Raw genomic sequence first — 27,262 nt, forward strand, 5'->3', positions numbered from 1 at the left:
CTCCACACACATAATCCCCAGTATATAACCTGTCCTCTCCATATATCTCTGCCCTAATCTCCTGATACCTCCATACATAATCCCCAGTATATAACCTGTCCTCTCCATACATCTCTGCCCTAATCTCTTGATACCTCCCACACATAATCTCCAGTATATAACCTGTCCTCTCCATACATCTCTGTCCTAATCTCCTTATACCTCCCCACACATAATCTCCAGTATATAATCTGTCCTCTCCATACATCTCTGCCCTAATCTCCTGATACCTCCCACACACATAATCTCCAGTATATACCCTGTCCTCTCCATACATCTCTGCCCTAATCTCCTGATACCTCCCACACATAATCCCCAGTACATAACCTGTCCTCTCCATACATCTCTGCCCTAATCTCCTGATACCTCCATACATAATCTCCAGTATATAACCTGTCCTCTCCATACATCTCAGCCCTAATCTCCTGATACCTCCCACACACATAATCTCCAGTATATAATCTGTCCTCTCCATACATCTCTGCCCTAATCTCCTGATACCTCCCCACACATAATCTCCAGTATATAACCTGTCCTCTCCATACATCTCTGCCCTAATCTCCTGGTACCTCCCCTCACATAATCTCCAGTATATAATCTGTCCTCTCCATACATCTCTGTCCTAATCTCCTGATACCTCCCCACACAATCTCCAGTATATAACCTGTCCTCTCCATACATCTCTGTCCTAATCTCCTGATACCTCCACACACATAATCTCGAGTATATACCCTGTCCTCTCCATACATCTCTGCCCTAATCTCCTGATACCTCCCACACATAATCTCCAGTATATAATCTGTACTCTCCATACATCTCTGTCCTAATCTCCTGATACCTCCATACATAATCCCCAGTATATAACCTGTCCTCTCCATACATCTCTGCCCTAATCTCCTGATACCTCCCACACACATAATCTCCAGTATATACCCTGTCCTCTCCATACATCTCTGCCCTAATCTCCTGATACCTCCATACATAATCCCCAGTATATAACCTGTCCTCTCCATACATCTCTGCCCTAATCTCTTGATACCTCCCACACATAATCTCCAGTATATAACCTGTCCTCTCCATACATCTCTGTCCTAATCTCCTTATACCTCCCCACACATAATCTCCAGTATATAACCTGTCCTCTCCATACATCTCTGCCCTAATCTCCTGATACCTCCCACACACATAATCTCCAGTATATACCCTGTCCTCTCCATACATCTCTGCCCTAATCTCCTGATACCTCCCACACATAATCCCCAGTATATAACCTGTCCTCTCCATACATCTCTGCCCTAATCTCCTGATACCTCCATACATAATCTCCAGTATATAACCTGTCCTCTCCATACATCTCTGCCCTAATCTCCTGATACCTCCACACACAATCTCCAGTATATAACCTGTCCTCTCCATACATCTCTGCCCTAATCTCCTGATACCTCCCACACATAATCCCCAGTACATAACCTGTCCTCTCCATACATCTCTGCCCTAATCTCCTGATACCTCCATACATAATCTCCAGTATATAACCTGTCCTCTCCATACATCTCTGCCCTAATCTCCTGATACCTCCCACACATAATCTCCAGTATATAATCTGTACTCTCCATACATCTCTGTCCTAATCTCCTGATACCTCCATACATAATCCCCAGTATATAACCTGTCCTCTCCATACATCTCTGTCCTAATCTCCTGATACCTCCCCACACAATCTCCAGTATATAACCTGTCCTCTCCATACATCTCTGTCCTAATCTCCTGATACCTCCACACACATAATCTCCAGTATATACCCTGTCCTCTCCATACATCTCTGCCCTAATCTCCTGATACCTCCCACACATAATCTCCAGTATATAATCTGTACTCTCCATACATCTCTGTCCTAATCTCCTGATACCTCCATACATAATCCCCAGTATATAACCTGTCCTCTCCATACATCTCTGTCCTAATCTCCTGATACCTCCCACACACATAATCTCCAGTATATACCCTGTCCTCTCCATACATCTCTGCCCTAATCTCCTGATACCTCCCACACATAATCTCCAGTATATAATCTGTACTCTCCATACATCTCTGTCCTAATCTCCTGATACCTCCATACATAATCCCCAGTATATAACCTGTCCTCTCCATACATCTCTGCCCTAATCTCCTGATACCTCCCACACACATAATCTCCAGTATATACCCTGTCCTCTCCATACATCTCTGTCCTAATCTCCTTATACCTCCCCACACATAATCTCCAGTATATAACCTGTCCTCTCCATACATCTCTGCCCTAATCTCCTGATACCTCCCACACACATAATCTCCAGTATATACCCTGTCCTCTCCATACATCTCTGCCCTAATCTCCTGATACCTCCCACACATAATCCCCAGTATATAACCTGTCCTCTCCATACATCTCTGCCCTAATCTCCTGATACCTCCATACATAATCTCCAGTATATAACCTGTCCTCTCCATACATCTCTGCCCTAATCTCCTGATACCTCCACACACAATCTCCAGTATATAACCTGTCCTCTCCATACATCTCTGCCCTAATCTCCTGATACCTCCCACACATAATCCCCAGTACATAACCTGTCCTCTCCATACATCTCTGCCCTAATCTCCTGATACCTCCATACATAATCTCCAGTATATAACCTGTCCTCTCCATACATCTCTGCCCTAATCTCCTGATACCTCCCACACATAATCTCCAGTATATAATCTGTACTCTCCATACATCTCTGTCCTAATCTCCTGATACCTCCATACATAATCCCCAGTATATAACCTGTCCTCTCCATACATCTCTGCCCTAATCTCCTGATACCTCCCCACACATAATCTCCAGTATATACCCTGTCCTCTCCATACATCTCTGCCCTAATCTCCTGGTACCTCCCCTCACATAATCTCCAGTATATAATCTGTCCTCTCCATACATCTCTGTCCTAATCTCCTGATACCTCCCCACACAATCTCCAGTATATAACCTGTCCTCTCCATACATCTCTGTCCTAATCTCCTGATACCTCCACACACATAATCTCCAGTATATACCCTGTCCTCTCCATACATCTCTGCCCTAATCTCCTGATACCTCCCACACATAATCTCCAGTATATAATCTGTACTCTCCATACATCTCTGTCCTAATCTCCTGATACCTCCATACATAATCCCCAGTATATAACCTGTCCTCTCCATACATCTCTGTCCTAATCTCCTGATACCTCCCACACACATAATCTCCAGTATATACCCTGTCCTCTCCATACATCTCTGCCCTAATCTCCTGATACCTCCATACATAATCCCCAGTATATAACCTGTCCTCTCCATACATCTCTGCCCTAATCTCTTGATACCTCCCACACATAATCTCCAGTATATAACATGTCCTCTCCATACATCTCTGTCCTAATCTCCTTATACCTCCCCACACATACTCTCCAGTATATAACCTGTCCTCTCCATACATCTCTGCCCTAATCTCCTGATACCTCCCACACACATAATCTCCAGTATATACCCTGTCCTCTCCATACATCTCTGCCCTAATCTCCTGATACCTCCCACACATAATCCCCAGTATATAACCTGTCCTCTCCATACATCTCTGCCCTAATCTCCTGATACCTCCCACACATAATCTCCAGTATATAACCTGTCCTCTCCATACATCTCTGCCCTAATCTCCTTATACCTCCCCACACATAATCTCCAGTATATAACCTGTCCTCTCCATACATCTCTGCCCTAATCTCCTGATACCTCCCACACATAATCTCCAGTATATAACCTGTCCTCTCCATACATCTCTGTCCTAATCTCCTGATACCTCCCACACACAATCTCCAGTATATAACCTGTCCTCTCCATACATCTCTGCCCTAATCTCCTGATACCTCCCACACACAATCTCCAGTATATAACCTGTCCTCTCCATACATCTCTGCCCTAATCTCCGGATACCTCCCACACAATCTCCAGTATATAACCTGTCCTCTGCATACATCTCTGCCCTAATCTCCGGATACCTCCCACACAATCTCCAGTATATAACCTGTCCTCTGCATACATCTCTGTCCTAATCTCCTGATACCTCCCACACACAATCTCCAGTATATAACCTGTCCTCTCCATACATCTCTGCCCTAATCTCCTGATACCTCCCACACACAATCTCCAGTATATAACCTGTCCTCTCCATACATCTCTGCCCTAATCTCCTGATACCTCCCACACACAATCTCCAGTATATAACCTGTCCTCTCCATACATCTCTGCCCTAATCTCCTGATACCTCCCACACATAATCTCCAGTATATAACCTGTCCTCTCCATACATCTCTGCCCTAATCTCCGGATACCTCCCACACAATCTCCAGTATATAACCTGTCCTCTCCATACATCTCTGCCCTAATCTCCTGATACCTCCACACATAATCCCCAGTATATAACCCATCCTCCCCGTACATCTCTGCCCTAATCTCCTGATACCTCCCCACACATAATCCCCAGTATATAACCTGTCCTCTCCATACATCTCTGCCCTAATCTCCTGATACCTCCCACACACATAATCTCCAGTATATACCCTGTCCTCTCCATACATCTCTGCCCTAATCTCCTGATACCTCCCACACATAATCCCCAGTACATAACCTGTCCTCTCCATACATCTCTGCCCTAATCTCCTGATACCTCCATACATAATCTCCAGTATATAACCTGTCCTCTCCATACATCTCAGCCCTAATCTCCTGATACCTCCCACACACATAATCTCCAGTATATAATCTGTCCTCTCCATACATCTCTGCCCTAATCTCCTGATACCTCCCCACACATAATCTCCAGTATATAACCTGTCCTCTCCATACATCTCTGCCCTAATCTCCTGGTACCTCCCCTCACATAATCTCCAGTATATAATCTGTCCTCTCCATACATCTCTGTCCTAATCTCCTGATACCTCCCCACACAATCTCCAGTATATAACCTGTCCTCTCCATACATCTCTGTCCTAATCTCCTGATACCTCCACACACATAATCTCGAGTATATACCCTGTCCTCTCCATACATCTCTGCCCTAATCTCCTGATACCTCCCACACATAATCTCCAGTATATAATCTGTACTCTCCATACATCTCTGTCCTAATCTCCTGATACCTCCATACATAATCCCCAGTATATAACCTGTCCTCTCCATACATCTCTGCCCTAATCTCCTGATACCTCCCACACACATAATCTCCAGTATATACCCTGTCCTCTCCATACATCTCTGCCCTAATCTCCTGATACCTCCATACATAATCCCCAGTATATAACCTGTCCTCTCCATACATCTCTGCCCTAATCTCTTGATACCTCCCACACATAATCTCCAGTATATAACCTGTCCTCTCCATACATCTCTGTCCTAATCTCCTTATACCTCCCCACACATAATCTCCAGTATATAACCTGTCCTCTCCATACATCTCTGCCCTAATCTCCTGATACCTCCCACACACATAATCTCCAGTATATACCCTGTCCTCTCCATACATCTCTGCCCTAATCTCCTGATACCTCCCACACATAATCCCCAGTATATAACCTGTCCTCTCCATACATCTCTGCCCTAATCTCCTGATACCTCCATACATAATCTCCAGTATATAACCTGTCCTCTCCATACATCTCTGCCCTAATCTCCTGATACCTCCACACACAATCTCCAGTATATAACCTGTCCTCTCCATACATCTCTGCCCTAATCTCCTGATACCTCCCACACATAATCCCCAGTACATAACCTGTCCTCTCCATACATCTCTGCCCTAATCTCCTGATACCTCCATACATAATCTCCAGTATATAACCTGTCCTCTCCATACATCTCTGCCCTAATCTCCTGATACCTCCCACACATAATCTCCAGTATATAATCTGTACTCTCCATACATCTCTGTCCTAATCTCCTGATACCTCCATACATAATCCCCAGTATATAACCTGTCCTCTCCATACATCTCTGTCCTAATCTCCTGATACCTCCCCACACAATCTCCAGTATATAACCTGTCCTCTCCATACATCTCTGTCCTAATCTCCTGATACCTCCACACACATAATCTCCAGTATATACCCTGTCCTCTCCATACATCTCTGCCCTAATCTCCTGATACCTCCCACACATAATCTCCAGTATATAATCTGTACTCTCCATACATCTCTGTCCTAATCTCCTGATACCTCCATACATAATCCCCAGTATATAACCTGTCCTCTCCATACATCTCTGTCCTAATCTCCTGATACCTCCCACACACATAATCTCCAGTATATACCCTGTCCTCTCCATACATCTCTGCCCTAATCTCCTGATACCTCCCACACATAATCTCCAGTATATAATCTGTACTCTCCATACATCTCTGTCCTAATCTCCTGATACCTCCATACATAATCCCCAGTATATAACCTGTCCTCTCCATACATCTCTGCCCTAATCTCCTGATACCTCCCACACACATAATCTCCAGTATATACCCTGTCCTCTCCATACATCTCTGCCCTAATCTCCTGATACCTCCATACATAATCCCCAGTATATAACCTGTCCTCTCCATACATCTCTGCCCTAATCTCCTGATACCTCCCCACACATAATCTCCAGTATATACCCTGTCCTCTCCATACATCTCTGCCCTAATCTCCTGGTACCTCCCCTCACATAATCTCCAGTATATAATCTGTCCTCTCCATACATCTCTGTCCTAATCTCCTGATACCTCCCCACACAATCTCCAGTATATAACCTGTCCTCTCCATACATCTCTGTCCTAATCTCCTGATACCTCCACACACATAATCTCCAGTATATACCCTGTCCTCTCCATACATCTCTGCCCTAATCTCCTGATACCTCCCACACATAATCTCCAGTATATAATCTGTACTCTCCATACATCTCTGTCCTAATCTCCTGATACCTCCATACATAATCCCCAGTATATAACCTGTCCTCTCCATACATCTCTGTCCTAATCTCCTGATACCTCCCACACACATAATCTCCAGTATATACCCTGTCCTCTCCATACATCTCTGCCCTAATCTCCTGATACCTCCATACATAATCCCCAGTATATAACCTGTCCTCTCCATACATCTCTGCCCTAATCTCTTGATACCTCCCACACATAATCTCCAGTATATAACATGTCCTCTCCATACATCTCTGTCCTAATCTCCTTATACCTCCCCACACATACTCTCCAGTATATAACCTGTCCTCTCCATACATCTCTGCCCTAATCTCCTGATACCTCCCACACACATAATCTCCAGTATATACCCTGTCCTCTCCATACATCTCTGCCCTAATCTCCTGATACCTCCCACACATAATCCCCAGTATATAACCTGTCCTCTCCATACATCTCTGCCCTAATCTCCTGATACCTCCCACACATAATCTCCAGTATATAACCTGTCCTCTCCATACATCTCTGCCCTAATCTCCTTATACCTCCCCACACATAATCTCCAGTATATAACCTGTCCTCTCCATACATCTCTGCCCTAATCTCCTGATACCTCCCACACATAATCTCCAGTATATAACCTGTCCTCTCCATACATCTCTGTCCTAATCTCCTGATACCTCCCACACACAATCTCCAGTATATAACCTGTCCTCTCCATACATCTCTGCCCTAATCTCCTGATACCTCCCACACACAATCTCCAGTATATAACCTGTCCTCTCCATACATCTCTGCCCTAATCTCCGGATACCTCCCACACAATCTCCAGTATATAACCTGTCCTCTGCATACATCTCTGCCCTAATCTCCGGATACCTCCCACACAATCTCCAGTATATAACCTGTCCTCTGCATACATCTCTGTCCTAATCTCCTGATACCTCCCACACACAATCTCCAGTATATAACCTGTCCTCTCCATACATCTCTGCCCTAATCTCCTGATACCTCCCACACACAATCTCCAGTATATAACCTGTCCTCTCCATACATCTCTGCCCTAATCTCCTGATACCTCCCACACACAATCTCCAGTATATAACCTGTCCTCTCCATACATCTCTGCCCTAATCTCCTGATACCTCCCACACATAATCTCCAGTATATAACCTGTCCTCTCCATACATCTCTGCCCTAATCTCCGGATACCTCCCACACAATCTCCAGTATATAACCTGTCCTCTCCATACATCTCTGTCCTAATCTCCTGATACCTCCCACACATAATCTCCAGTATATAACCCGTCCTCCCCATACATCTCTGTCCTAATCTCCTGATACCTCCATATATAATCTTCAGTATATAATCTGTACTCTCAAATTACTATGTAACACACATAAGGGTGATGTTAAGTATATAATTACAAAAAGAGTTCTTAAAGTTTATGATCTGAAAAAAAAGATTAAAACATTGATAATTTTCTAAAAATAATTAAAAAGAAACCAATCTGTGTACTTTTTTATTATTAATTTAATATGATGCAATTAATTTCAGCCTTTTAATCTTTTATTTTGCATAAATATAGTTTTTATTGCCTTTTACCGTAAATCTATTTTTTATTACATCAATTGGAGGAAAATAAAACATTTTGGAAGAAGTCTGAGCAGTTACTGAACAATATGAAAGGATTTAACAAGGGTTCACGGTGTACAGACCTTGGAAAAACGTTTTATTCCAAATTAAGGTTCTCACGATACGTCGGGATTAATGGCATAACTGTCTACACGAAGTAAAAAATATCTTCTAGAAAAAAAAATACTTTCCCCATTGGATCACAGTAGTGGGCACTACCAGGCACGGTTCCCCCAATCAGTGACTGTCACAGTGTCGCATGACATACACCCCCCATTAGGGATAACAATACCGCCAGGGTTTGGGGGTGTTACACTGGAGGCTATCAGAAGACAGACACTAAAATAACCAGTGCCATGGTTTGGCGGTATTATGAGATCTGAATATAGCAGAAATATCTTGTTAGTAGACTATTATTATATAAGATGAAACAATGAAAACTTATTAAAAAAGGCATTGTATACTGCTGCCTTATACACATATTTATCACTCCTGCTCCGCCTATTTGTCCATAAATGCAAATTAGCCCTTCTTTAAGCCTCCACAAGCATGGAGCTCATGGGGATGTCCTGATGTTACAATACATGAAAGCAGACCATGCACTAGAATCAATCCCTGAAGAAAACTCATGTGCTAGAATCAATCCCTAAAGAAAACTCATGCGCTAGAATCAATCCCTATCCCTAAAGAAGACTCATGCGCTAGAATCAATCCCTAAAGACTCATGCGCTAGAATCAATCCCTGTCGCAAAGCAAACTCATGCGCTAGAATCAATGGATAAACTAAAGAAAACTAATGCGCTAGAATCAATCCCTATAGCTAAAGAAGACTCATGCGCTAGAATCAATCCCAATCCCTAAAGACTCATGCGCTAGAATCAATCCCTAAAGACTCATGCGCTAGAATCAATCCCTGTCGCAAAGCAAACTCATGCGCTAGAATCAATGGATAAACTAAAGAAAACTAATGCGCTAGAATCAATCCCTATCCCTAAAGAAGACTCATGCGCTAGAATCAATCCCTAAAGAGTCATGCGTTAGAATTAATCCCTATCCCTAAAGACACATGCTCTAGAATCAATCCCTAAAGAGTCATGCGTTAGAATTAATCCCTATCCCTAAAGACACATGCTCTAGAATCAATCCCTAAAGAGTCATGCGTTAGAATTAATCCCTATCCCTAAAGACACATGCTCTAGAATCAATCCCTAAAGACTCATGCGTTAGAATCAATCCCTAAAGAAAACTCATGCGCTAGAATCAATCCCTAAAGAAAACTCATGCGCTAGAATCAATCCCTAAAGAAAACTAATGCGCTAGAATCAATCCCTAAAGAAAACTAATGCGTTAGAATCAATCCCTAAAGAAAACTCATGCGCTAGAATCAATCCCTAAAGAAAACTAATGCGCTAGAATCAATCCCTAAAGAAAACTCATGCGCTAGAATCAATCCCTAAAGAAAACTCATGCGTTAGAATCAATCCCTAAAGAAAACTCATGCGCTAGAATCAATCCCTAAAGAAAACTAATGCGCTAGAATCAATCCTAATCCCTAAAGACTCATGCGCTAGAATCAATCCCTAAAGACTCATGCGCTAGAATCAATCCCTAAAGACTCATGCGCTAGAATCAATCCCTAAAGACTCATGCGCTAGAATCAATCCCTGTCACAAAGCAAACTCATGCGCTAGAATCAATGGATAAACTAAAGCAAACTCATGCGCTAGAATCAATGGATAAACTAAAGGAAACTCATGTGCTAGAATCAATCCCTATCCTGAAAGAAAACTTCTGATGGGGCTGTGATCAGTTTTGCAAAGCATTGGACAGGTTCAAAGGAAAAAAGTGAGACTTTATTAAAAATATTTGTACCAATATTTGATTTTTTAAAATATATGCCAGAAATTGCCATAGATTATCTAGAACAGTCATCAGGTTGTTGTGCACCGGCAGACAGGGATCGTTATATTAACCAGTTCCAGACCGGGCCCATTTTCCTCACATTTCTGAACAGTCACATAATTAGATTTTTTTTTCGTAGAAGCATTTTTTAGAGCTCTAAAACTTTTTTGCCCATTCGGATGTTCAAACACTATTTGCTTCCTTTTATCATAGTACAAGGGGTCTAATTTTTATGATATTTTCATTCTTTTTTTTTTTTTCAGCTGAAAATCTCCAGTCCATAGCGTACGGTTTTTCACATTTAAAAAAAAATATGTTTTTATGACCGCAAAAATAGGTCTAAAATTGTGCTCTCCTATATAACAATTATTTTTATACATCGAACACGTTATTTTTTTTTTTTCTTAAGGGGGTAGGAGCTAGTAACAATTTTAACTGACAACGGCTATTTTTTTTCTTAATTGTTTTATTAATTTATTTCACACATGGTGCCCCCAGTAGGTTCATAAAAGACTTTTGGGGGGAGGCAGGGGCATTTCAATATATATATATATTTTTTTTTTATTACTATATCTGATTTCGCTGTAACTGGGGTTGGCATATTATCCCTAGTCCCAGTGTACCCCACAAATCCAGACACCTGTTCCGGTGGGGTGCAGTGATACAGTCCATCCAATCGAATAGTATGGGTGCCACTAACAGACTGTATCTGTGTAACTGCCGCCCCTATACAAGTCTTATCCGTGTGCAGTATTTTCCAGATGTGCCACCTGCGCCTGTTATCATTATTAGTTTAGGTGGAAATGTTCTTTTCGACTTTAGAAGGGATGTCTGCAAATGGGTTTAATAAACTAAATACCCCCAAATTCTGACGAAATAGAGTAGCAGTCATCATTTAGGACCCTTATCTATTATCTGGGGGTCGGGACAAGTCCATATAGTCCAGGGTCCTCCCATAGTGAAAGGTGTAATGCTTTATTACTCCTGTGGAGGCGCTGCAGAAAAACTAAAAACAATTGTTGCAGCGTTTGTTCACTGATCACAACTGATCGCTGGGGGTCTCGGAATAGAAACACCATGCACACAGCTTATTTTTGGGGGGTGGACCACTGGTTACTGCATAGATATTCAAGAATCAAACCCTGGAAGATAACTTTTCCAGAGCAGAGATAACGTAATAAAAATTTCCCGCAATAAAACAAGACATTTTATGGGGCTTGGAATAGGCTAGTTCCTGACATTTCCTAGAAGGGGCCGGGTGGTCTCCGCTATGGTCTCGGCATGTGTTACAATTGTACACGACATCTGCCAATTTTCATTTATCGCATCCTGCCAAGACGCCGAGCGCGGGCGCTTACCTGCCATATTAAATTGCAATAAAAATGGTAGCGAGGCGGATGGGGCGGCTCAGGTTGCACGCTGCTGCTAACCTCGTTGTCGGAGATCAAGCTGGGTAAGAGAAATGTAGGAAATGCAGCAATTCCCCGCCGCGCCCTTCATGGATGTACTACGCGGCTCAGCATTACCGATGAGGACGTCTCCGGTGCTTCAGCATTATTACATTTCCATTTAATGGGTTTAGGGCTCAGAGCAACTCCAAGTTTCGCAGGAGTCCAGACAAGGTCTGGGGACGGCAAACACTTCTGGATATTGTTTAGCTTAATGGCTCCTTGACTTAAACGGACCACGGCCACATGGATCTACTTACCATGGAGTATCAGGAACGAAAACATTTCATGGAGAAAAAGGGCAGACGCGGCTCAGTTTACTGCAGTGAGGGGCAAACAAAGGTGTCCGTGCCGTGACCCACCATGGCCGATCCGGACAACCTCGCAATGAACGTCAGCAAAGAAGGTGTCAATCTAAAGTGATAATAAATGGCCTCTCATATCTCATGGGATGAGAGATTGTAAGGTCAGAGTAAGGAGGCCCCTAAACTTTAGACACTGGTCAGCCTCCGTCTCTCGACATGCCATTTACAGTGGGGGAAATAAGTATGTGATCCCTTGCTGATTTTGTAAGTCTCCCCACTGACAAAGACATGAACAGTCTATACTTTTAAGGGTCGGTTAATTGTAACATTGAGAGATAGAATATCAAAAATAAAATCCAGAAAATCACATTGTATAAATTATATACATTTATTTGCATTTTGCAGTGAGAAATAAGTATTTGATCCCTACCAACCATTAAGAGTTCTGGCTTCTATAGACCAGATAGATGCTACTATTCAACTTGTTACCTGCATTAAAGACGGCTGTCTTACATAGTCACCTTTATAAAAGACTCCTGTCCACAGGCTCAATTACCGTATATACTCGAGTATAAGCCAACCCGAGCATAAGCCGACCCCCCTAATTTTGCCACAAAAAACTGGGAAAACTTATTGACTCAAGTATAAGCCTAGGGTGGAAAATGCAGCAGCTACTGGTGAATTTCAAAAATAAAAATAGATGCTCCATACCGTTCATTATTGCCCCATAGATGCTCCATATAAAGCTGTGCCATATATAATGCTCCATACCATTGATTATTGCCCCATATATTATCCATATAAAGCTGTGCCATATAGAATGCTCTGCACCATTCATTATGGCCCCATAGATGATCCATATAAAGCTGTGCCCCATATATAATGCTCTGCACCGTTCATTATGGCCCCATAGATGCTCCATATAAAGCTGTGCCATATATAATGCTCTGCACCGTTCAGTATGGCCCCATAGATGCTCCTTATAATGCTGTGCCCCATATATAATGCTCTGCACCGTTCAGTATGGCCCCATAGATGCTCCTTATAATGCTGTGCCATATATAATGCTCTGCACCGTTCAGTATGGCCCCATAGATGCTCCTTATAATGCTGTGCCCCATATATAATGCTCTGCACCGTTCAGTATGGCCCCATAGATGCTCCTTATAATGCTGTGCCATATATAATGCTCTGCACCGTTCATTATGGCCCTATAGATGCTCCATATAAAGCTGTGCCATATATGCTCTGCACCGTTCAGTTTGGCCCCATAGATGCTCATTATAAAGCTGTGCCCTATATGCTCTGCACCGTTCAGTTTGGCCCCATAGATGCTCATTATAAAGCTCTGCACTATATGCTCTGCAGCGTTCAGTTTGGCCCCATAGATGCTCCTTATAAAGCTCTGCCCTATATGCTCTGCACCGTTCAGTTTGGCCCCATAGATGCTCATTATAAAGCTGTGCCCTATATGCTCTGCAGCGTTCAGTTTGGCCCCATAGATGCTCCTTATATTACTGTGCCATATATGCTCTGCACCGTTCAGTTTAGCCCCATAGATGCTCATTATAAAGCTCTGCACTATATGCTCTGCAGCGTTCAGTTTGGCCCCATAGATGCTCCTTATAAAGCTCTGCCCTATATGCTCTGCACCGTTCAGTTTGGCCCCATAGATGCTCATTATAAAGCTGTGCCCTATATGCTCTGCAGCGTTCAGTTTGGCCCTATAGATGCTCCTTATATTGCTGTGCCATATATGCTCTGCAGCGTTCAGTTTGGCCCCATAGATGCTCATTATAAAGCTGTGCCCTATATGCTCTGCACCGTTCAGTTTAGCCCCATAGATGCTCCTTATAAAGCTGTGCCATATAGAATGCTCTGCACCGTTCAGTTTGGCCCCATAGATGCTCATTATAAAGCTGTTCCCTATATGCTCTGCAGCGTTCAGTTTGGCCCCATAGATGCTCCACATAAATCTGTGCCATATATAACGCTGCTGCTGCTGCTGCAATAAAAAAAACAAAACACATACTCACCTTTCTTGCTTGCAGCTCCTCAGCGTCCCGTCCCGGCGTCTCTCCGCACTGACTGATCAGGCAGAGGGCGGCGCGCACACTATATGCGTCATCGCGCCCTCTGACCTGAACAGTCAGTGCGGAGAGAGAGACGCCGGGAAGACAGAGCGGTGCCCGGCGGGTGGAACGAGGACAGGTAAATATGCGATACTTACCTGCTCCCGGCGTCCCGCTCCTTCCCCCGGACAGCTGGTCTCCGGGTGCCGCAGCCTCTTCCTCTATCAGCGGTCACCGGCACCGCTGATTAGAGAAATGAATATTCATTTCTCTAATGAGCGGTCCCACGTGACCGCCGTACAGGGGAAGAGCTGCGGCACCCGAAGACAGTGTGACGGGCAGGGGGAGCGTCAGGATCGCCGGGACTAGGTAAGTATGCCTCAGCGCTCTCTCCCCCTCACCCGCCGACCCTGCCACAGACCGTGACTCGAGTATAAGCCGAGAGGGGCACTTTCAGCCCAAAAATTTGGGCTGAAAATCTCGGCTTATACTCGAGTATATACGGTAATCAGTCGGACTTTAACCTCTACAACATGGGCAAGACCAAAGAGCTTTCTATAGATGTCAGGGACAAGATCATAGACCTGCACAAGGCTGGAATGAGCTACAAAACCGCTGGGTGAGAAGGAGACAACTGTTGGTGCAATAGTAAGAAAATGGAAGAAATACAAAATGACTGTTAATCAACATGGATCTGGGGCACCATGCAAAAGAAGGTGCTGTGGTCAGGTAAGACAAAAATTGAGCTCTTTTGCATTAACTTAACTTGCCGTGTTTGGAGGAAGAGAAATGCTGCCTATGACCCAAAGAACACCATCCCCACTGTCAAGCATGGGGGTTGAAACATTATGTTTTCGGGGTGTGTTCCTCTGCTAAGGGCACAGGACTACTTCAAAGCATCAATGGGAGAATGGATGGAGCCAGGTACCTTAAAATCCTGAGTGATAACCTTCGTCCCTCCGCCAAGACATTAAAAATGGGTCATGGCTGGGTCTTACGGCAAGATAATGACCCAAACCATACAACCAAGGCAACAAAGGAGTGGCTCAAACAGAAGCACATTACGGTCATGGAGTGGCCTCCGGACCTTAATACCATAGAAAACTTATGGAGGAAGTGGAATCTGAGTTGCCAAGCGACAGCCTCAAAATCTTAATGATTTAGAGATGATCTGCAAAGAGGAGTGGAGCAAAATTCCTCCTGACATGTGCGCAAACCTCATCATCAACTACAAGAAACGTCTGACTGCTGGGCTTGCCAACAAGGGTTTTGCCACCAAGTATTAAGTCTTGTTTGCCAGAGGGATCAAATACTTATTTCTCACTGCAAAATGCAAAATAAATTTATAGAATTTATACAATGTGATTTTCTGGATTTTATTTTTTATATTCTCTCAATGTTAAAATTAACCTACCCTTAAAATTATAGACTGTTCATGTCTTTGCCAGTGGGCAAACTTACAAAATCAGCAAGGGATCAAATACTTATTTCCCCCACTGTACATGCACAATTGATTTCAGACTCTTCTGTCGCCATCCTCCTCTATACTCCTCCGTCCCCCATCGTCCCCAAGACTCCTCCGTCCTCTTCTTCACTCCTCCGTCCTAGTCCTCTTCCACACTCCTCTGTCCACATCCTCTCCAAGACTTTCTCCACTCCCATTCTCCTCCAAGTCCCCTAACCCCATTCCCCTCCTTCCCCAGATTTATCTGCCATCAGACTCCTCTGTCCCCCCTCGCAGACTCCTCTGTCCCCCCTCGCAGACTCCTCTGTCCCCCTCCTGCAGACTCCTCTGTCCCCCCTCTGCAGACTCCTCTGTCCCCCTCTGCAGACTCCTCTGTCCCCCTCTGCAGACTCCTCTGTCCCCCTCCTGCAGACTCCTCTGTCCCCCCTCTACAGACTCCTGTCCCCCTCTGCAGACTCCTCTGTCCCCCTCCTGCAGACTCCTCTGTCCCCCCCACGCAGACTCCTCTGTCCCCCCACGCAGACTCCTCTGTCCCCCTCCCGCAGACTCCTGTCCCCTTACCTTTGACTCCTCTGTCCCCCTCTGTAGAGTCCTCTGTCCCCCTCTGTAGAGTCCTCTGTCCCCCTCCTGCAGACTCCTGTCCCCCCTCTACAAACTCCTCTGTCCCCCCTCTACAGACTCCTCTGTCTCCCTCCTGCAGACTCCTCTGTCCCCCTCTACAGACTCCTCTGTCCCCCTCCCGCAGACCCCTTTGTCCCCCTCCCACAGACCCCTCTGTCCCCCTCCCGCAGAGACCTCTGTCTCCCTCCCGCAGACTCTTCTGCCCCCTCCCGCAGACTCCTCTGCCCCCTCCCGCAGACTCCTCTGTCCTCCCCCTCCCGCACTCCTCTGTCCCCCTCCCGCAGCCTCCTCTGCCCCCTCCCGCAGACTCCTCTGTCCCCCTCCCGCAGACTCCTCTGTCCCCCTCCCGCAGACTCCTCTGTCCCCCCTCCCGCAGACTCCTCTGTCCCCCTCCCGCACTCCTCTGTCCTCCCTCCCGCACTCCTCTGTCCTCCCTCCCACAGACTCCTCTGTCCCCCCCTCCCGCAGACTCCTCTGCCCCCCCGCAGACACCTCTGTCCCCCTCCCGCAGACTCCTCTGCCCCCTCCCGCAGACTCCTCTGTCCTCCCCCTCCCGCACTCCTCTGTCCCCCTCCCGCAGACTCCTCTGTCCCCCCTCAAGCAGACTCCTCTGTCCCCCCCCTCCCGCAGACTCCTCTGTCCCCCTCCCGCAGACTCCTCTGCCCCCTCCCGCAGACTCCTCTGTCCCCCCTCCTGCAGACTCCTCTGCCCCCCCGCAGACTCCTGTCACCCCTCCCGCAGACTCCTCTGTCCCCCCCTCCCGCAGACTCCTCTGTCCCCCTCCCGCAGACTCCAGTCTCCCCTCCCGCAGACTCCTCTCTCCCCCCTCCCGCAGACTCCTCTGTCCCACTCCCGCAGACTCCTCTGTCCCCCCTCCCGCAGACTCCTCTGTCCCCCTCCCGCAGACTCCTCTGTCCTCCCCCTCCCGCACTCCTCTGTTCCCCTCCCGCAGCCTCCTCTGTCCCCCCCTCCCGCAGACTCCTCTGCCCCCCCGCAGACACCTCTGTCCCCCTCCCGCAGACTCCTCTGCCCCCTCCCGCAGACTCCTCTGTCCTCCCCCTCCTGCACTCCTCTGTCCCCCTCCCGCAGACTCCTCTGTCCCCCCTCAAGCAGACTCCTCTGTCCCCCCCTCCCGCAGACTCCTCTGTCCCCCCTCCCGCAGACTCCTCTGCCCCTCCGCAGACTCCTCTGTCACCCCTCCCACAGACTCCTCTGTCCCCCCCACTCCCGCAGACTCCTCTGTCCCCCTCCCGCAGACTCCTCTGTCCCCCCCTCCCGCAGACTCCTCTGTCCCCCCCTCCCGCAGACTCCTCTGTCCCCCTCCCGCAGACTCCTCTGTCTCCCCTCCCGCAGACTCCTCTCTCCCCCCTCCCGCAGACTCCTCTGTCCCCCCCTCCCGCAGACTCCTCTGTCCCCCTCCCGCAGACTCCTCTCTCCCCCCTCCCGCAGACTCCTCTCTCCCCCCTCCCGCAGACTCCTCTGTCCCCCTTCCGCAGACTCCTCTCTCCCCCCTCCCGCAGACTCCTCTCTCCCCCCTCCCGCAGACTCCTCTGTCCCCCCTCCCGCAGACTCCTCTGTCCCCCTTCCGCAGACTCCTCTGTCCCCCCTCCCGCAGACTCCTCTGTCCCCCTCCCGCAGACTCCTCTGTCCCCCCTCCCGCAGACTCCTCTGTCCCCCCTCCCGCAGACTCCTCTGTCCTCCACCATAGCCATCTGGTAGAAGCCTCTCTCCATCTACCTATTGAAGCATGACCGATGAACCAATCCTAGTTTCTACATTTATGGAAGCATCAGAACAACTATATACAGAAGAGTGTTAGGCTGTTGCTTACCTCATTTATGACCTGCTTAAAGCAAATCACTTACTTTTTTCATATAATTTTTAGGCCCAAATTCATCATCTATCAGTATCACATATCATCATTCATCATGTAACAGTACCTACTGCTATGGGGGTGTTTAATAATTTCCTAAGGGTGGTAGACAACAATGACTAATTGCAGGTGTACTAATGTCAATTAACAGTAACTTATAGTTCTGATCTACTCACATTTATTTGTTATGTAATGTTGGTATACTTGTGCAAGATTTGTGTCCTAATTTTTTATGTACTGCTGTTTGTATTGCTGCTGTCATACCGTAATTTCCCCAGGGATCAATAAAGTGTAACGTATCGTAGCAGTGCTACTCCTGATTTTGTGACCCAGAGTTAGACCTAGACCATAGACCTACATGGCCATAGAGATACCTAATAAAAGTCTGTGTGCCTGCAGGCACCACTAGGGGGAGCTCAGGAGCCGATTGTATACACTGATCTCAATGATAATGCAGCAAGCACTATAGGTCACAAACATAAGTCTCCTTACACAGTCCACCATCATATACACCTCTATTCTCTTACCCCATTATTCAGAGAAGATACCATTAAACAGCCTACACATTTTGCCTTTATCATAGGTTACATTTGATTTTCACACCGCAGATTATATACTTACGAGTGATAATATAATCCTGGGTGAGGGTCTCGGCGTGCCGTGCTTTCCTTTTTGTCTTCACCACACATAATTTTGCTCCTCTAGATGAAAAAAAAAAAAGCAAATAGTAAATTTATGTACAGAACACCTATATTCACGAAGGGTATAAATATATGGACACTCCAGAACTTTTTGGAGATATTAGAAATGTTTACTGGCTGTAACCTGGATCCCAGAAACGTTTAAATTGGACTTAGGAGGGCTCTAACACCAAAATCTTCACAGCACGGTTTTGGCTGAGTAACTTAATTTTCTGGTTGGCCGTGCAGTAACTGGAGAGACATGTCTGCGGTTTGAGTAATATCATTGCTCCTAATGACCGTTTATCATGGGATAACAATATGTTCTGCAAACGTTACCGTTCTACAGCTTTATGTCAGTGATACATAGTAATTACTGAGGGATAAGAGGCTTTTTTACTGCCCCATAAAAAAAGGCCCAAGAACAGCAAATAAAACAAGGCAGAAGCGAAAGAACAGAAACTGTGTAAACGGCTGCAAATATTCATTAAGTTATTACACATAGATGATTGCTATACAACAACTTTACGGCCTGACGGCGTTCTCCTGCACGTGATCCGGATTAAGCTACTAACACACAGAGTAGAAGTCCTAATCCGAAGAGAAAAGCCGTCATAAAACAGATCATGTTTTCTCTTTAAACTGCTCTAACTCTTCTTTTTCGCTCTGCAATAAAAAAAAAACAAAGTTATGACCTCGGGCCACAACTGTCATGGATTAGAGGAGTAACGTTCCTCCTTTTGGATGACTTAGGCTAGGTTCACATTGCGTTAGTGGGTGATCGCTAACGGACAGCGTTGCACGGCGAAAATGTCGCAATTAACGCCGTGCAACGGGTCCGTTAGCGCACCCATTGACAGCAATGTAAATTTCGCCTGCAGCGCATCACTAGCGCGTGCCTTTTTCGGCTCGCGCTAGCGATGTGCCGTTCATCTGTGACGCGCCTCGGACGCTGCTTGCAGCGTCCACGGCGCGCCCGAGGTCCGTTCCCCGCTCTCGCAGATCGGGGATCTGCGAGAGCGGGGACGTTAACGCGACCCCTGAACGCGGCCCCTAAATAAAAATTGCGTTAGCGCAATCCGCTAGCGCTAAACGGATTGCCCTAACGCAATGTGAACCTAGCCTTAGGATAAACGCCAAACAAGAATCTTAAATTGCAGACATGGTGTTTCGGGTTATTGGCCCTCATCAGTGCAAAGTATGAGGCCTGGTTAGGCTAGGTGAGAGGCTCAGGAAAGGAGTGAGTGGAGGGTCGTGTGGGGCCCATTATACTGTGTGGAGGGTTGTGTGGGGCCTATTATACTGTGGGAAGGGTGATGTGGGGCCCATTATACTGTGTGGAGGGTTGTGTGGGGCCTGTTATACTGTGGGAAAGGTTGTGTGGGGCCCATTATACTGTGTGGAGGGTTGTGTGGGGCCTGTTATACTATGGGAAGGGTTGTGTGGGGCCCATTATACTGTGTGGAGGGTTGTGTGGGGCCTATTATACTGTGGGAAGGGTTGTGTGGGGCCCATTATACTGTGTGGAGGGTTGTGTGGGGCCCATTATACTGTGTGGAGGGTTGTGTGGGGCCTGTTATACTGTGGGAAGGGTTGTGTGGGGCCCATTATACTGTGTGGAGGGTTGTGTGGGGCCCATTATACTGTGTGGAGGGTTGTGTGGGGCCTATTATACTGTGGGAAGGGTGATGTGGGGCCCATTATACTGTGTGGAGGGTTGTGTGGGGCCCATTATACTGTGTGGAGGGTTGTGTGGGGCCTATTATACTGTGGGAAGGGTTGTGTGGGGCCCATTATACTGTGTGAAGGGTTGTGTGGGGCCTATTATACTGTGAAAAGGGTTGTGTGGGGCCCATTATACTGTGTGGAGGGTTGTGTGGGGCCCATTATACTGTGTGGAGGGATGTGTGGGGCCTATTATACTGTGAAAAGGGTTGTGTGGGGCCCATTATACTGTGTGGAGGGTTGTGTGGGGCCTGTTATACTGTGGGAAGGGTTGTGTGGGCCCATTATACTGTGTGGATGGTTGTGGGGGGCCCATTATAATGAGGGGGAGCGTTGTGTGGGGCCCATTATAATGAGGGAGGGGTTCTGTGGGGCCCATTATACTGTGTAAAGGGTTAGCGGGTCTTTATAATGTGTGTGGGGCCCATTATGCCGTGTGGACGGTTGTGTGGGGCCCATTATACTGTGTGAAAGGTTGTGGGGGCCCATTATACTGTGTGGAGGGTTGCGTGGGGCCCATTATACTGTGTGGAGGGCTAGCAAGTCATTATAATGTGTGTGGGGCCCATTATACTGTGTGGAGGGTTGTGTGGAGGGTTGTGTGGGGATCATTATACTGTGTGGAGGGTTGCGTGGGGCCCATTTTACTGTGTGGAGGGTTGTGTGGGGATCATTATACTGTGTGGAGGGTTGTGTGGGGCCCATTATACTGTGTGGAGGGTTGTGTGGAGCCCATTATACTGCATGGAGGGTTGTGTGGGGGCCATTATACTGTATTGTGCGTGTGGAGAATTTCAACGTTGGGGTAGGTTACTGTGCATGGGGGACACTTTTGTTGGCATCATACTTTATGAGGGCCATTAAATGGGTATCAGTGTGTGGGACTAAGGATCGTCAATAGAGGCAAAATTACTTTGTAGGAGCTGCAAAGCTTTGAGATATGCTTTTCTGAGACCTTGCTGAATATTAATATTTTTGGGGGCTAAGGGGACCAATTTGACTTCTGCTATGAGGCCCCGCGATTTCTATGTATGCCCCTGGTAGTCACATATACATGTCTCTAAAGAGAGCGATTTTGCATCTTTTCCCAAAAAACATTGCAATAAAGTCTCTCTAACTGGAGGTGAAGACACATTTTCCACGTGATTGCATAAATCAAAATGATTCAGAAATGAGATATTTCCTACCTCTGGCTTTGGAATGGGTCATAATAAACTTTGGCCAATCCGTTACCAGTTCCCACCATGATCTGATTCAGCTTGGGGTGCCACAAACATCGGACGACACTCTGTAACCAAACAAAACGGAAATTCAATACATAAGTCAGACTGCAATAAAGCGGTGAGAAACTCAATATGAGCAGTATCCCACCACCATGACATGTGTTTACAGGATGCTTCTGTACAGTACAGACCAACACTGCCAAAACAGAAAAATCACTACTTCAATTTAAAAGGGGTCCTCCAATACACCCCTGGTTGTCAATCAATCGAAATAAAAAAAAAAAAAAAAGCGCACCCATTGACAGCAATGTTGTTTCTGCCTGAAGCGCATCGCTAGCGCGTGCCTTTTTCGGCTCACGCTAGCGATGTGCCGTTCTTTTGTGGCGCGACTCGGACGCTGCTTGCAGCGTCCGCGGCGCGCCCGAGGTCCATTCCCCGCTCTCGCAGATCGGGTATCTGCGAGAGCGGGGACGTTAACGCGACCCCTAAATGCGACCCCTACAAATACATTGCGTTAGCGCAATCCGCTAGCGCTAAACGGATTGCCCTAACGCAATGTGAACCTAGCCTTACCATAGATAAAAGCCAAACCAGAATCTCTACTTGCAGACATGTTTCGGGTTGTTGACCCTCCTTAGTGCAAAACAAGAGTTATAAACCCACAAGGGCAGGATCCTCTCCCCTCTGTACCTGTCTGTCACTATTAGTTTGTTCACTGCAATTCAATAGTGCTCAAAAAAGAAATAAAAATATTAATAATTTGTTTTAGTAGTTTAGTAGGTGGCACCAGAGTTCAAATCCTCTTCCTATCTGAAGAGGCAATTTGCACATTTAATTCTATGGTTTATAAGTCTCCTTACAAAGGTATGGCATGCAACTCTCCACAAGTAGAAACCTTACCCCTTAAGTTCCGGTTAGATGCCTCTCATACAGCCAAATCAGATCTCTTGCTTTGCACTGAGGAGGGGCAACCCACCTGAAACACTTGTTTGCAAAGTGAGATTCTGGTTTTTATCCTAAGTCATGCAGCAATGCTTGTTAAAGTCCACGTCCTCTACCTGTCTGTGGAGACAATTGGTATATTTAAATAGTTTTGGAGACGTCACAGATAGTTTACAGTTTTCCAGAACTAACTTTAACTTTCCAGAAAAGTGTTACATAGCTTTTAAAAAGTGCCGCCTAAGGCCCCTGTCACACATCAGTTTTTTGCCGTCAGTCACAATCCGTTGGATCGACGGATCCGTCGCAGATTGTGAAAAACTGATGCGATGGATCCATTGTTTTGGACGAATCCGACTATCAGATCTGGCTAATTGGATCGGAGCATGCTCAGATAAAAAAACGGAATGCGGAGCCACAGGCTTCCATTCTAGCAAACGACAGACGGCGACGGATTTGTTGCTGTATGTTTTTTCGACGTACACAAAAAACTTTATTTTGTCTCCGGCCGCCAATGTTCGCCGGACAAACAATTTTCGACAGATCCGGCGAATGACGGATGAAACGTGAGGCCATCCGTCGCTAATACACGTCTATGAGAAAAAAACGAATCCGGCATCAGTCGCCGGATCGGTTTTTTTAAAAATTCGACAGATTGGGACTGATGGCAAAAAACTGATGTGTGAAAGATGCAGAGTGACAGCACCTAGAATCAGCAGAGATAAGTAGGCAGGCACCTTGTTCCTGGAGTGCAAATAGCAAACAGGAACAGCAGAAGTTGTGGGTGAAGGCACATGATAGCAGTGTGCACTAGCTACCCGAATACTCAGGCGGCACAAAGCCTCCTGAGCCAGCCTTAAAAAAAGAATTGTATCTGTTTTGAGAGGAGGAGAAACTCAAAGTATTTGCTCCAAATACCAGAGAAAATGAAGGCTCGGAATGAGATACAGTATGTAGATATAACAGGCCCCTGATGTATCCTCGGAAGAGCGAGAATAGCACTAGGCTACAGCGTTTATGATGCCCCGGTACAGTACGTCCGGACACCGCGGGCTGTGTCACACACGGGAATGTGGCCGGGGAGAGAAGTCCGTGTTACTGTTGATCATGGAGAAAGTCTAATTACTCAAAGATCACCTCTCTTCGGAGCGATACGATAGATGATGAACGCGGAAACCACGTCAGGGAGGATTTTATCATTCTCTCTTTTGCATTAGATGGAATCCCCCTGTATAAGGCGCCTGAGATACAGGACAGAGAGGCTCTGCGGCCATGATAATCCACCATCACTGTCACACCTTTCTCTTGAGGGATAAGATGGATGATGTACATGGAAACAGCGTCAGGGAAAATTTTCTTTAGGAGATAAGTAAAAGTTCTAGGCAGTTGCAGAAAAAATGCTGCAAGGTAAGAATGACTTAAAAAATAGCAGTGATAATAAGGTTATTTTTTTTATCAATTAGCGATATGGGAATATAAAGGAGATGGAACAGTCCCCAAAGGGCACTACAATAGTAATAAATATGATGCCAGTTGAGGGGTGAGATTGTTCCATTCGTTTGTTTTTTCCACCTTATTACTGACCCGGTGCACATTTTTGGGTATCAGTTTACTGTGCCTAGTGAATAGGGGTAAAAGGTTATGCTAATTATCACATATATGATGCTATCATACTGACTCTAATATGAAGGTCGTGCACACAATATAATAATACAGTGTCCCAATATAACCAGAGACGGTAATGACAGATGTCAGATGTCATTTTTTAATTCACAATTTTTCGGTTTATTAAATAGTTTAATTATTAAACGTTATAATTTAGACTCTATTACTTGCTATTTCCATGACCTAAAGAGTAATCTGGGGACCCATTATAAAAAGAAAAAAAAAAAATGAACAGATCCTCTCTAATGGTTTATTACAATGTATTTGTCCGGGATGTCCGCTCACAGAGCATTGTAAAGGATTACTGCCTCTGAATGGAAACACGACTGTTGTCATACACTAAAAGCAAGCAGAGATCTTGAAAAAATAAAAAAGCATTCTAGAGAAAAGGGAAAAACATTTTTACAGCTTCATTTCAGATCTGTTCTAATTACCGTCAATATCTGAAAGGTCAGGATGTGACCCGTCGACTACTAAAATAAGCAAAGAAATGGTATAAAAGTGAAGTGATAGAAAAAAAAATAAAAGCGTCTTTTCTCTGATGCAGCGCCAGGCGTCATGTCTGCCCCGCTGCTTACTGATGTGTTGCTTGAATTGCGCGTCTCATCTGCTGCACTTGACCAGTCACAGAGGAGACAAGAGACCTGTCAGCTGTGCAGATCAGGAGCGTGCAAACAACATGCTGACAGCAGCGGCTGGCCCGTGTCATTACAGCTGAGCGCCGCTCTGACAGGCGGAGAGGACGACCGCACATCTACCAGCCCCGATACTGCATGCCGAGATCGAGCACGAGGCATGCCACCAGGGCCAGAGCTGGATCACCGCACATCTACCAGCCCCGATACTGCACCCCGAGACCGAGCACGAGACGTGCCACCAGGGCCGGAGCTCAATCACCGCACATCTACCAGGCCCGATACTGCATGCCGAGATCGAGCACGAGGCATGCCACCAGGGCCGGAGCTGGGTCACCGCACATCTACCAGCCCCGATACTACACCACGAGACGTGCCACCAGGGCCGGAGCTCAATCACCACACATCTACCAGGCCCGATACTGCATGCCGAGACAGAGCACGAGACATGCCACCAGGGCCGGAGCTGGATCACCGCACATCTACCAGCCCCGATACTGCACCCCGAGACCGAGCACGAGACGTGCCACCAGGGCCGGAGCTCAATCACCACACATCTACCAGGCCCGATACTGCATGCCGAGATCGAGCACGAGGCATGCCACCAGGGCCGGAGCTGGATCACCGCACATCTACCAGCCCCGATACTGCACCACGAGATGTGCCACCAGGGCCGGAGCTCAATCACCACACATCTACCAGGCCCGATACTGCATGCCGAGACAGAGCACGAGACGTGCCACCAGGGCCGGAGCTGGATCACCGCACATCTACCAGCCCCGATACTGCACCACGAGATGTGCCACCAGGGCCGGAGCTCAATCACCACACATCTACCAGGCCCGATACTGCATGCCGAGACAGAGCACGAGACATGCCACCAGGGCCGGAGCTGGATCACCGCACATCTACCAGCCCCGATACTGCACCCCGAGACCGAGCACGAGACGCGCCCCCAGGGCCGGAGCTCAATCACCACACATCTACCAGGCCCGATACTGCATGCCGAGATCGAGCACGAGGCATGCCACCAGGGCCGGAGCTGGATCACCGCACATCTACCAGCCCCGATACTACACCACGAGATGTGCCACCAGGGCCGGAGCTCAATCACCACACATCTACCAGCCCCGATACTGCACCCCGAGACCGAGCACGGGACGTGCCACCAGGGCCAGCTCTCAATCACCACACATCTACCAGGCCCGATACTGCATGCCGAGATCGAGCACGAGGCATGCCACCAGGGCCGGAGCTCAATCACCACACATTTACCAGCCCCGATACTGCACCCCGAGACCGAGCACGAGACGTGCCACCAGGGCCGGAGCTCAATCACCACACATCTACCAGGCCCGATACTGCATGCCGAGATCGAGCACGAGACGTGCCACCAGGGCCGGAGCTCAATCACCACACATTTACCAGCCCCGATACTGCACCCCGAGACCGAGCACGGGACGTGCCACCAGGGCCAGCTCTCAATCACCGCACATCTACCAGCCCCGATACTGCATGCCGAGACCGAGCACGAGACGTGCCACCAGGGCCGGAGCTCAATCACCGCACATCTACCAGCCCCGATACTGCATGCCGAGACAGAGCACGAGACGTGCCCCCAGGGCCGGAGCTCAATCACCGCACATCTACCAGCCCCGGATACTGCATGCCGAGACAGAGCACGAGATGTGCCACCAGGGCCGGAGCTCAATCACCGCACATCTACCAGCGCCGATACTGCATGCCGAGACAGAGCACGAGATGTGCCACCAGGGCCGGAGCTCAATAACCGCACATCTACCAGCGCCGATACTGCATGCCGAGACCGAGCAAGAGACATGCCACCGGGGCCGGAGCTCAATCACCGCACATCTACCAGGCCCGATACTGCATGCCGAGACCGAGCACGAGACGTGCCACCAGGGCTGGAGCTCAATCACCGCACATCTACCAGGCCCGATACTCCACGCCAAGACCAAAACACGAGACATGCCGCCAAGGGCAGACCTGGATCACCGCACATCTACCAGG

At 47.1% G+C, this 27,262-nt stretch overlaps 1 protein-coding gene across 3 annotated transcripts in view; it reads right to left on the reverse strand.

Moving 5' to 3' along the window:
* Positions 1-27,262, reverse strand: part of WDR70 (WD repeat domain 70) — a 309,631-nt gene that overhangs the window by 40,308 nt on the left and 242,061 nt on the right. For all 3 annotated transcript variants that reach the window (XM_077281558.1, XM_077281566.1, XM_077281572.1), the window contains exons 14-15: positions 21,957-22,057; positions 18,986-19,065 (exon numbers count right to left, since the gene is read on the reverse strand). In XM_077281558.1, the coding sequence (XP_077137673.1) occupies positions 18,986-19,065; positions 21,957-22,057 (181 nt within the window). The remainder of the gene's footprint in view (positions 1-18,985; positions 19,066-21,956; positions 22,058-27,262) is intronic.

This window comes from Ranitomeya variabilis, chromosome 1, assembly GCF_051348905.1.
Source record: "Ranitomeya variabilis isolate aRanVar5 chromosome 1, aRanVar5.hap1, whole genome shotgun sequence".
Classification (NCBI taxonomy): Eukaryota; Metazoa; Chordata; class Amphibia; order Anura; family Dendrobatidae; genus Ranitomeya; species Ranitomeya variabilis.